The 12,015-nt window shown below is 35.1% G+C and overlaps 1 protein-coding gene across 1 annotated transcript in view; it reads left to right on the top strand.

Moving 5' to 3' along the window:
- Positions 1-12,015, top strand: part of LOC129030780 (ankyrin repeat domain-containing protein 36C-like) — a 175,447-nt gene that overhangs the window by 73,319 nt on the left and 90,113 nt on the right. The window contains exons 28-39 of the mRNA XM_063649066.1: positions 1,303-1,331; positions 1,426-1,498; positions 3,145-3,173; positions 3,268-3,340; positions 5,008-5,036; positions 5,131-5,203; positions 6,872-6,900; positions 6,995-7,067; positions 8,735-8,763; positions 8,858-8,930; positions 10,606-10,634; positions 10,729-10,801. Coding sequence (XP_063505136.1) covers positions 1,303-1,331; positions 1,426-1,498; positions 3,145-3,173; positions 3,268-3,340; positions 5,008-5,036; positions 5,131-5,203; positions 6,872-6,900; positions 6,995-7,067; positions 8,735-8,763; positions 8,858-8,930; positions 10,606-10,634; positions 10,729-10,801 — 612 coding nt within the window. The remainder of the gene's footprint in view (positions 1-1,302; positions 1,332-1,425; positions 1,499-3,144; positions 3,174-3,267; positions 3,341-5,007; positions 5,037-5,130; positions 5,204-6,871; positions 6,901-6,994; positions 7,068-8,734; positions 8,764-8,857; positions 8,931-10,605; positions 10,635-10,728; positions 10,802-12,015) is intronic.

Below are 12,015 nucleotides of genomic sequence, written 5' to 3'. Positions count from 1 at the left end.
TTATTTCATTGATGGGTATGTTTTTGCAAAAGTGGACGAAGAGACAGTGAAAAGGCCGAACTGCTGAATCCAGGAAATATAAAAACATCAGGAGTCTTCATGAGTATAAACAAAATGATTTTTTAAATTATAACTCTTAGATTAAGTGAACTCACTTCAGATGCATTTAGAATATTTGCATAAAGGATGATTTGATTTTTGGCTGCTCCAGGAACTACTGGAAGCAGGAAAGAGTGACAGAATTGGGATAAACCACAGTGACTCATTACCCGACTTTGTTACTATTGGGCACCAGAGGTATATGTTTTGTTGATATTAGTTATTCAAATGAGATAAACATGAATATGCATACATTGGCTTTGTTTTTCAAGGAGCTATTGGATAAAATAGCAACTTAATAAAAATTCTCTAGAGAATAACATGATACTTTAACCAGACTATTTTAGAAGTGAAAATAATGTTGAAATCATTACTTGACTCCCAAATGGTTATTTTCAAGGAATATTGGAGTGATTTCCAGATGCAAAAGCTTATTCATATCTAATGCTTGTAGCAACTTTATTTTGTATAAGTATGTCAAATTTGGTAATTTATTATACTTTTGGATGAAGTTTATATATTATACCTTGTTGCCATGAGTGGATGAAGAAAGTTTTGGAAGGCTAAACTAGAAGATACAAGAGATGTAGGCACATTATTACATCATATGGGTGTGAGAAATAATGAATATTACATACTAGAATTCACCAAACATACATCCAAGCTGATTAAGTTAAGACACTTCCACTGAAGAGATGTGAAGTGTACATTCACCTAAAGTGTCATTATAATTGTGTACCTTCTCAATGATCGATCAAGTTAAAGAGCATGATGAATGTTTGCAGTAAAATGTTGCACATCATTCTGATATCTTGCATGAAGGACATGCGAGTGCATATATCACCTGGTTTGACGTCGATTCCAAGGTGTATGAGTTAGACTCTGATTTTAGATCACATTTGTCCTCATCACTCAGCATATCCAGATTGATATTGACATGGTTTTATTTTAGTTTTAGACATACGGAGAAAGTCATATCACATTTGAAATTGTCAGTGTATATTCCTTGAAGACTGTATTCCTGTTTTCTTCAGTGTATTTCCTTCATGTTTAGTGCCAAGAAACAAAGTGTAAAATATCAAAGCCTACAGTAATACAGGCAGGAGTATAAAACTTGATACTAACATGCTATCCATGCATTAATGTATGGATAACATTATCGTATTTACATATGATTGATTATGTATCCCTTTTGCTTTTCAGTGTCTTCTCAGAAACAACCAGCTGAGAAGGTAATTAAAGTCTCATTTATGTGTTGAACTATTAACTGTATAGTCTATGAAACCTACTTTACATATTGATTATTTTGTTTCAAATCCCATTCAGGCTACAAGTGACGAGAAAGATTCTGTTTCAAATATAGCCACAGAAATAAAGGAGGGACCAATATCTGGGACAGGTAATTTTGCAAAACACATCTAACGTCATGTTCAATCAAGATAGAAGAGAACTTGCCTTCCCCAAATAAATCAGTGTGGAGTTCGTCTAAGCTGCACGTTCTGATTCAGTACACCTGAGATTCTTCATTTGTAGTGAGTTGTCAGGTGACCCTGATGGTGCTGGTCCTTGGCCATGATCTGATTAGTAAGATTATAGACTTCCCTACATTGAAATTGGGAAGAAGAACAATTGGAGAGCAGTTCAACACATACCAGGCTAAGGGAGCAGCATAATTTTGCTTTAATTTACAGCACGTTTCCATCAAGAGGGGAAAGAGAACGAGATGAAGTAATAGATATTATAGGCATCATATCGTATTGTTATAAACAGAGGGAAAAGTGATCCTAATAACTCCATAAACGATGTAGAATAAGAACTAAGAAGACCACTGGTGTAGCAATTATCTTCCTCAAGGAAGAGGGATTGTGAGGCAGGAAGGAGGAAAAAGAAGAAGATATTTATGTAATTTTGGGGTTTCTGCTGAGGAAAGCTGAGCAAACTCATTTCAGATGCGTTTGGAATATTTGCATAAAAGAAGATTTGATTTTGGCTGCTCCAAGAACTACTGGAAGCAGGAAACAATGCTAGAATCAGGATAAACCACAGTGACTCATTACTCCTCTTTGTTACTATTAGTCATCAGAGATATATATTTTGTTGACTTTAGTTATAAAAATGAGATAAACTTGCATATGAATACATTGGCTTCCTTGTTCAAGGAGCTAACTCTTGGATAAAATAGCTATTTAATGAAACTTCTTTAGAGACTAGCATGATACTCCCAACAAGGCTGTTTAATTAGCTCCTAAAGTGGTCATTTTCCATGAATATTGGAGTGATTTCTGAATGTAAAACTTATTAATATCTAATGCTTGTAGCAGTTTTACTTTGTAGAAGTATGTTAACATTGGTAATTGATAATATTTTTATTGAGGCTAATATATTATCGTTTGTTGCCATGAGTGGATGAAGAAACTTTCAGAAGGCTAAACTAGTGGATACAAGAAACTTAGGCAAATTCTTACACCACATGGGTGTGAGAAATCATGAATATTATGTACTAGATTTCAGGAAACATGTATCCAAGGTGATCAATTTAGGACACTTCCACTGAAGAGATGTGAAGTGTACATTTACCTGAAGTGTCATTGTAATTGTGTACCTTCTAGTTATTGGGCAAGTTAAGGGGCATGATGAACGTTTGTAGTGTAATGGTGTAAATCCTTCTGATTTCTTGCAAGAAAGAGATGTGGGATCATGAACCACCTGCTTTGACATTGATCCTCAGGTGTGTGGGTTACTCCTCTGATTTGTCCTCATCACTCGGCATATCCACATTGATGTGGACACGGTTTTATTTTAGTTTTAGATGTATCACGAATCATACCATATTTGAAATTGTAAGGGTATATTTTGTGAAGCCTGTATTCCTTTTTTTTTCAGTGTATTTCTGTCATGTTCCAGTCTCCAGACAAAAAGTAGAAAACATTAAAGCCTATGCTAGTACAGGCAGGAAGATACAGCTTAATGCTAACACTGCATGAATGTATGGATAAATTTATCATATGTACATATGAGTGATTATGTATCCCTTTTGCTTTTCAGTGTCTTCTCAGAAACAACCAGCTGAGAAGGTAATTAAAGTCTCATTTATATGTTGAACTATTAACTGTATAGTCTATGAAACTTACTTTACGTATTGATTATTTTGTTTCAAATCCCATTCAGGCTACAAGTGACGAGAAAGATTCTGTTTCAAATATAGCCACAGAAATAAAGGAGGGACCAATATCTGGGACAGGTAATTTTGCAAAACACATCTAACATCATGTTCAATCAAGATAGAAGAGAACTTGCCTTCCCCAAATAAATCAGTGTGGAGTTCATCTAAGCTGCACGTTCTGATTCAGTACACCTGAGATTCTTCATTCGTAGTGAGTTCTCAGGTGACCCTGATGCTGCTGGTCCTTGGCCATGATCTGATTAGTAAGATTATAGACTTCCCTACATTGAAATTGGGAAGAAGAACAATTGGAGAGCAGTTCAACACATACCAGGCTAAGGGAGCAGCATAATTTTGCTTTAATTTACAGCACGTTTCCATCAAGAGGGGAAAGAGAACGAGATGAAGTAATAGATATTATAGGCATCATATCGTATTGTTATAAACAGAGGGAAAAGTGATCCTAATAACTCCATAAACGATGTAGAATGAGAACTAAGAAGACCACTGATGTAGCAATTATTTTCCTCAAGGAAGAGGGATTGTGAGACACGAAGGAGGAAAAAGAAGAAGATATTTATGTAATTTTGGGGTTTCTGCTGAGGAAACCTGAGCGAACTCATTTCAGATGCGTTTGGAATATTTGCATAAAAGAAGATTTGATTTTGGCTGCTCCAAGAACTACTGGAAGCAGGAAACAATGCTAGAATCAGGATAAACCACAGTGACTCATTACTCCTCTATGTTACTATTAGGCATCAGAGATAGATGTTTTGTTGACTTTAGGTATAAAAATGAGATAAACTTGCATATGAATACATTGGCTTTCTTGTTCAAGGAGCTAACTCTTGGATAAAATAGCTATTTAATGAAACTTCTTTAGAGACTAACATGATATTCCCAACAAGGCTATTTTAGAAACAAAAATGATGTTGAATTCTAATTAACTCCTAAAGTGGTCATTTTCCATGAATATTGGAGTGATTTCTGAATGTAAAACTTATTAATATCTAATGCTTGTAGCAGTTTTACTTTGTAGAAGTATGTTAACATTGGTAATTGATAATATTTTTATTGAGGCTAATATATTATCGTTTGTTGCCATGAGTGGATGAAGAAACTTTCAGAAGGCTAAACTAGTGGATACAAGAAACTTAGGCAAATTCTTACACCACATGGGTGTGAGAAATCATGAATATTATGTACTAGATTTCAGGAAACATGTATCCAAGGTGATCAATTTAGGACACTTCCACTGAAGAGACGTGAAGTGTACATTTAACTGAAGTGTCGTTGTAATTGTGTACCTTCTAGTTATTGGGCAAGTTAAGGGGCATGATGAACGTTTGTAGTGTAATGGTGTAAATCCTTCCGATTTCTTGCAAGAAAGAGATGTGGGATCATGTACCACCTGCTTTGACAGTGATCCTCAGGTGTGTGACTTACTCCTCTGATTTGTCCTCATCACCTGGCATATCCACATTGATATTGACACGGTTTTATTTTAGTTTTAGACGTATCATGAATCATACCATGTTTGAAATTGTAAGGGTATATTTGTGAAGACTGTATTCCTTTTTTCAGTGTATTTCTGTTATGTTCCAGTCTCCAGACAAAAAGTAGAAAACATCAAAGCCTACACTAGTGCAGGCAGGAAGATATAGTGTGATGGTAATGCTGCATAAATGTATAGATAAATTTATCATATGTACATATGAGTGATTATGTATCCTTTTGCTTTTCAGTGTCTTCTCAGAAACAACCAGCTGAGAAGGTAATTAAAGTCTCATTTTTATGTTGAACTATTAACTGTATAGTCTGTGAAACCTACTTTACGTATTGATTATTTTGTTTCAAATCCCATTCAGGCTACAAGTGACGAGAAAGATTCTGTTTCAAATATAGCCACAGAAATAAAGGAGGGACAGATATCTGGGACAGGTAATTTTGCAAAACACATCTAACGTCATGTTCAATCAAGATAGAAGAGAACTTGCCTTCCCCAAATAAATCAGTGTGGAGTTCGTCTAAGCTGCACGTTCTGATTCAGTACACCTGAGATTCTTCATTTGTAGTGAGTTCTCAGGTGACCCTGATGCTGCTGGTCCTTGGCCATGATCTGATTAGTAAGATTATAGACTTCCCTACATTGAAATTGGGAAGAAGAACAATTGGAGAGCAGTTCAACACATACCAGGCTAAGGGAGCAGCATAATTTTGCTTTAATTTTACAGCACATTTCCATCAAGAGGGGAAAGAGAACGAGATGAAGTAATAGATATTATAGGAATCATATCGTATTGTTATAAACAGAGGGAAAAGTGATCCTAATAACTCCATAAACGATGTAGAATGAGAACTAAGAAGACCACTGATGTAGCAATTATTTTCCTCAAGGAAGAGGGATTGTGAGGCAGGAAGGAGGAAAAAGAAGAAGACATTTATGTAATTTTGGGGTTTCTGCTGAGGAAACCTGAGCGAACTCATTTCAGATGCATTTGGAATATTTGCATAAAAGGAGATTTGATTTTGGCTGCTCCAAGAACTACTGGAAGCAGGAAACAATGCTAGAATCAGGATAAACCACAGTGACTCATTACTCCTCTATGTTACTATTAGGCATCAGAGATATATGTTTTGTTGACTTTAGTTATAAAAATGAGATAAACTTGCATATGAATACATTGGCTTTCTTGTTCAAGGAGCTAACTCTTGGATAAAATAGCTATTTAATGAAACTTCTTTAGAGACTAACATGATATTCCCAACAAGGCTATTTTAGAAACAAAAATGATGTTGAATTCTAATTAACTCCTAAAGTGGTCATTTTCCATGAATATTGGAGTGATTTCTGAATGTAAAACTTATTAATATCTAATGCTTGTAGCAGTTTTACTTTGTAGAAGTATGTTAACATTGGTAATTGATAATATTTTTATTGAGGCTAATATATTATCGTTTGTTGCCATGAGTGGATGAAGAAACTTTCAGAAGGCTAAACTAGTGGATACAAGAAACTTAGGCAAATTCTTACACCACATGGGTGTGAGAAATCATGAATATTATGTACTAGATTTCAGGAAACATGTATCCAAGGTGATCAATTTAGGACACTTCCACTGAAGAGACGTGAAGTGTACATTTAACTGAAGTGTCGTTGTAATTGTGTACCTTCTAGTTATTGGGCAAGTTAAGGGGCATGATGAACGTTTGTAGTGTAATGGTGTAAATCCTTCCGATTTCTTGCAAGAAAGAGATGTGGGATCATGTACCACCTGCTTTGACAGTGATCCTCAGGTGTGTGACTTACTCCTCTGATTTGTCCTCATCACCTGGCATATCCACATTGATATTGACACGGTTTTATTTTAGTTTTAGACGTATCATGAATCATACCATGTTTGAAATTGTAAGGGTATATTTGTGAAGACTGTATTCCTTTTTTCAGTGTATTTCTGTTATGTTCCAGTCTCCAGACAAAAAGTAGAAAACATCAAAGCCTACACTAGTGCAGGCAGGAAGATATAGTGTGATGGTAATGCTGCATAAATGTATAGATAAATTTATCATATGTACATATGAGTGATTATGTATCCTTTTGCTTTTCAGTGTCTTCTCAGAAACAACCAGCTGAGAAGGTAATTAAAGTCTCATTTTTATGTTGAACTATTAACTGTATAGTCTGTGAAACCTACTTTACGTATTGATTATTTTGTTTCAAATCCCATTCAGGCTACAAGTGACGAGAAAGATTCTGTTTCAAATATAGCCACAGAAATAAAGGAGGGACAGATATCTGGGACAGGTAATTTTGCAAAACACATCTAACGTCATGTTCAATCAAGATAGAAGAGAACTTGCCTTCCCCAAATAAATCAGTGTGGAGTTCGTCTAAGCTGCACGTTCTGATTCAGTACACCTGAGATTCTTCATTTGTAGTGAGTTCTCAGGTGACCCTGATGCTGCTGGTCCTTGGCCATGATCTGATTAGTAAGATTATAGACTTCCCTACATTGAAATTGGGAAGAAGAACAATTGGAGAGCAGTTCAACACATACCAGGCTAAGGGAGCAGCATAATTTTGCTTTAATTTTACAGCACATTTCCATCAAGAGGGGAAAGAGAACGAGATGAAGTAATAGATATTATAGGCATCATATCGTATTGTTATAAACAGAGGGAAAAGTGATCCTAATAACTCCATAAACGATGTAGAATGAGAACTAAGAAGACCACTGATGTAGCAATTATTTTCCTCAAGGAAGAGGGATTGTGAGGCAGGAAGGAGGAAAAAGAAGAAGACATTTATGTAATTTTGGGTTTTCTGCTGAGGAAACCTGAGCGAACTCATTTCAGATGCATTTGGAATATTTGCATAAAAGAAGATTTGATTTTGGCTGCTCCAAGAACTACTGGAAGCAGGAAACAATGCTAGAATCAGGATAAACTACAGTGACTCATTACTCCTCTTTGTTACTATTAGGCATCAGAGATATATGTTTTGTTGACTTTAGTTATAAAAATGAGATAAACCTGCATATGAATACATTGGCTTCCTTGTTCAAGGAGCCAACTCTTGGATAAAATAGCTATTTAATGAAACTTCTTGAGAGACTAACATGATACTCCCAACAAGGCTATTTTAGAAACAAAAATGATGTTGAATTCTAATTAACTCCTAAAGTGGTCATTTTCCATGAATATTGGAGTGATTTCTGAATGTAAAACTTATTAATATCTAATGCTTGTAGCAGTCTTACTTCGTAGAAATATGTTAACATTGGTAATTGATGATTTTTTTTTGAGTCTAATATATTATCGTTTGTTGCCATGAGTGGATGAAGAAACTTTCAGAAGGCTAAACTAGTGGATACAAGAAACTTAGGCAAATTCTTACACCACATGGGTGTGAGAAATCATGAATATTATGTACTAGATTTCAGGAAACATGTATCCAAGGTGATCAATTTAGGACACTTCCACTGAAGAGACATGAAGTGTACATTTACCTGAAGTGTCATTGTAATTGTGTACCTTCTAGTTATTGGGCAAGTTAAGGGGCATGATGAATGTTTGTAGTGTAATGGTGTAAATCCTTCTGATTTCTTGCAAGAAAGAGATGTGGGATCATGTACCACCTGCTTTGACAGTGATCCTCAGGTGTGTGACTTACTCCTCTGATTTGTCCTCATCACCTGGCATATCCACATTGATATTGACACGGTTTTATTTTAGTTTTAGACGTATCATGAATCATACCATGTTTGAAATTGTAAGGGTATATTCGTGAAGACTGTATTCCTTTTTTCAGTGTATTTCTGTTATGTTCCAGTCTCCAGACAAAAAGTAGAAAGCATCAAAGCCTACACTAGTGCAGGCAGGAAGATACAGTGTGATGGTAATGGTGCATAAATGTATAGATAAATTTATGATATGTACATATGAGTGATTATGTATCCTTTTGCTTTTCAGTGTCTTCTCAGAAACAACCAGCTGAGAAGGTAATTAAAGTCTCATTTATATGTTGAACTATTAACTGTATAGTCTATGAAACCTGCTTTATGTATTGATTATTTTGTTTCAAATCCCATTCAGGCTACAAGTGACGAGAAAGATTCTGTTTCAAATATAGCCACAGAAATAAAGGAGGGACAACAATCTGGGACAGGTAATTTTGCAAAACACATTTAATATCATGTTCGGTGAAGATAGAAAAGAACTTCTCTTCCCCGAATAAATCAGTGGGGGGCTCATTGAAGCTGTGCATTCTGATTCAGCAGGCCTGAGATTCTTCATTTTTAATAAGTTCTTGGGTGACACTGATGCTGCTGGCCTTCGACATGATCTTTGCAGTAAGGTTATAGACTTATGCACATTGAAATTGGGAAGAAGAAACGTTGGGGGCCATTAAAGACATAAGGAGCCAGGAGACAGCATAATTTTGCTTTAATTCTACAGCATGTTTTCACCAAGGGTGGAAGGAGAAAGAGAAGAAGTAAAGATTTTACAGAGGTCACATTGTATTGCTAAAAACAGATGGAGAAATTATGGTAATAACCCATAAGCACTGTAGGATGAGATCTAAGGGGACCACTGATGTAGCAATGACTTCCTCAAGGAAGAGGATTGTCAGGCAGGAAGGAGGGAAAATAAGAAGTTATTTATGTAATTTTTGGGTTTCTTCTGAGGAAACCTGAATTCAGTTGCATACTCATACATTTTTGTAAAAGAAGCTTTGATTTTGGCTGCTTTAAGAAGCAGTGGAAGCAGTAAGGGGTACTGGAACTGATATAAACCATAGTGACCCATTACTCCTCCTTGTTACTGTTGGGCATAAGAGATATATGTTTTGTTGATATTAGTTATTCAAATGAGAGAAACATGAATATGCATATATTGGCTTTGCTTTTCAATTAGCTAACTTTTGGATAAAATTAGCAATTTAATGAAAATGCTTTAGAGAATAACATGATATTTTATATGAGACTATTTTAGAAAGAAAAATAATGATGAATTCATTTATTGACTTTTAAAATTCTTATTTTCAATGAATATTGGAGTGATTTCCAAATGTAAAAGGTTATTCATAGCTAATGCTTGTAGCAACTTTATTTTGTATAAGTATGTCAAATTTGATCATTTATTATAGTTTTTGATAAGGTTTATGTATTATACTTTGTTGCCATGAGTGGATGAAGACCCTTTCTGTAGCCTAAACTAGAGGACACAACAAATGTAGGCACATTATTACACCACATGGGTTTGAGAAATAAAGAATATTATATACAGGATTATCCCAACCCATATCCAAGCTGATGAAGCTGGGAAACTTCCACTGAGGACTTGTGAAGTGTACATTGTACTAAAGTGTCATTGTCATTGTGTACCTGCTCAATTACCAGGCAAGTTAAAGAGCATGATGAATACTTGCAGTATAATGGCATAAATCCTTCTGATGTCTTGCATGAAAAACATGCAGTAGCATTTAGTACCTTCTTTGACATTGATTCCTGGGTGTATGAGTTGCTCCTCTGATTTTAGATCACATTTCTTTTCATCATTCGGCATATCCAGATTGATATTGACACTTTTTATTTCAGTAATACACACATGACGCATAATACCTCTTTGTTATTTCTGATTGTATATTTTCTGGAAGCCTGTATTCCTGTTTTCTTCAGTGTATTTCCTCATGTTCCTGTCCCAAAGACACAAACTGTAAAACATCAAATCCTATACTAGTGCAGGCAGGAGGATACAGCTTGATGCTAACACTGCATGAATGTATGGATAACTTTATCATATTTACATATGATGGATTATATATTTCTTTTACTTTTCAGTGTCTCATCAGAAACAATCAGCCTGGAAGGTAGTTACTCCTTCATTTATATTTTGATTTATTTATTGCATAGCCTATGAAATATATTTTAAGTATTGACTATTTTGTTTCTCTTTTCATTCAGGTTATATTTAAAAAGAAAGTTTCTCTTTTGAATATTGCCACAAGAATAATGGGTGGTTGGAAATCTGGAACAGGTAATTTAGCAATACACATTTCACGTCATTTGCACTCAAGACAGAAGAGAACATCCAACCCCTGTATAGATCAGTGGGGTGACATTGAAAATGCACTTTCTGATTCAGCAGGCCTGAGATTGTACATTTCTAGTAAGTTCTCAGGTGGTGCTGATGCTGCTGGTCCTTGGCCATGATCTTAGTAACAAGCTTATAGACTTCTCTACATTGAATTTGGATAGAAGAACCATTGGAAAACAGTTCAAGACATGAGAGGATCAGGGGAGAGCATAATTTTGCTCTTATTTCAGAGCATGTTTCTATGGAGAGGGGAAGGAGAAAGAGAAGTAGCAGAAATTATAGATGTCAGATGGTACTGCTAAAACCAGAGGGAGGAAGTTGTCATAATAACCCATAAACACTGGAGAATGAGAAACAAAGTGACCACTGATGTAGTAATTATTTTCATCAAGAAATAGGGATTGCAAGGCAAGAAAGAGGGGAAGGAAGAAGTTATTTAGGTAATTTTGGGGTTTCTGCTGAGGAAACCTGAGTGAACTCACTTCAGGTGCATTTAGGATGTTTGCATACCAGAAGATTTGATTTCTGACTGCTCCGATGACTACTGGAAACAGGAAGGAGTGCTAGAATTGGAATAAACCACAGTGCCTCATTATTCCTGTTTATTAGTATCAGACATCAGACATATATTTTTTATTAGTTATTCAAATGAGTTAAAATTTAATATGAATTTATGAGCTTTTTTCCAAAGTGCTGTCTTTTTCATTAAAATAGCTATTTATTGAAAATTCTTTATAATAAAATGATATTCCAGAGCAGACTAATTTTGCAGACAAAAATAATGTTAAATGCATTAATTGAATCCTAAAATGGTTATTTTCAATGAATATTGGACTGATATCCAAATGTAAAAGCTTATTAATATCTAATGCCAGGAGCCATTGCATTTTGTATAAATATGTATAATTGATTGTACTTTTTGATGGGGTTTATATATTATACCTTCTTGCCATTAGTGGATGAAGAAATTTTCTGAAGGCTAAACTAGAGGATATAAGAAATGTAGGCAGATTATTACACCACATGGGTATGATAAATAATGAATACTATCTGCTAGGATTCACCAAACATATATCCAAGCTGATCAATTTAGGACACTTCCACTGAAGACAGGTGAAGTGTACATTCAACTGAAGTGTCATTGTAATTGTGTA

The sequence above is a fragment of the Pongo pygmaeus genome, chromosome 12 (genome assembly GCF_028885625.2).
Source record: "Pongo pygmaeus isolate AG05252 chromosome 12, NHGRI_mPonPyg2-v2.0_pri, whole genome shotgun sequence".
Taxonomy (NCBI): Eukaryota; Metazoa; Chordata; class Mammalia; order Primates; family Hominidae; genus Pongo; species Pongo pygmaeus.
Note: the sequence above shows the minus strand (reverse complement) of the source record. Positions and strands in the feature narration are given on the sequence as shown.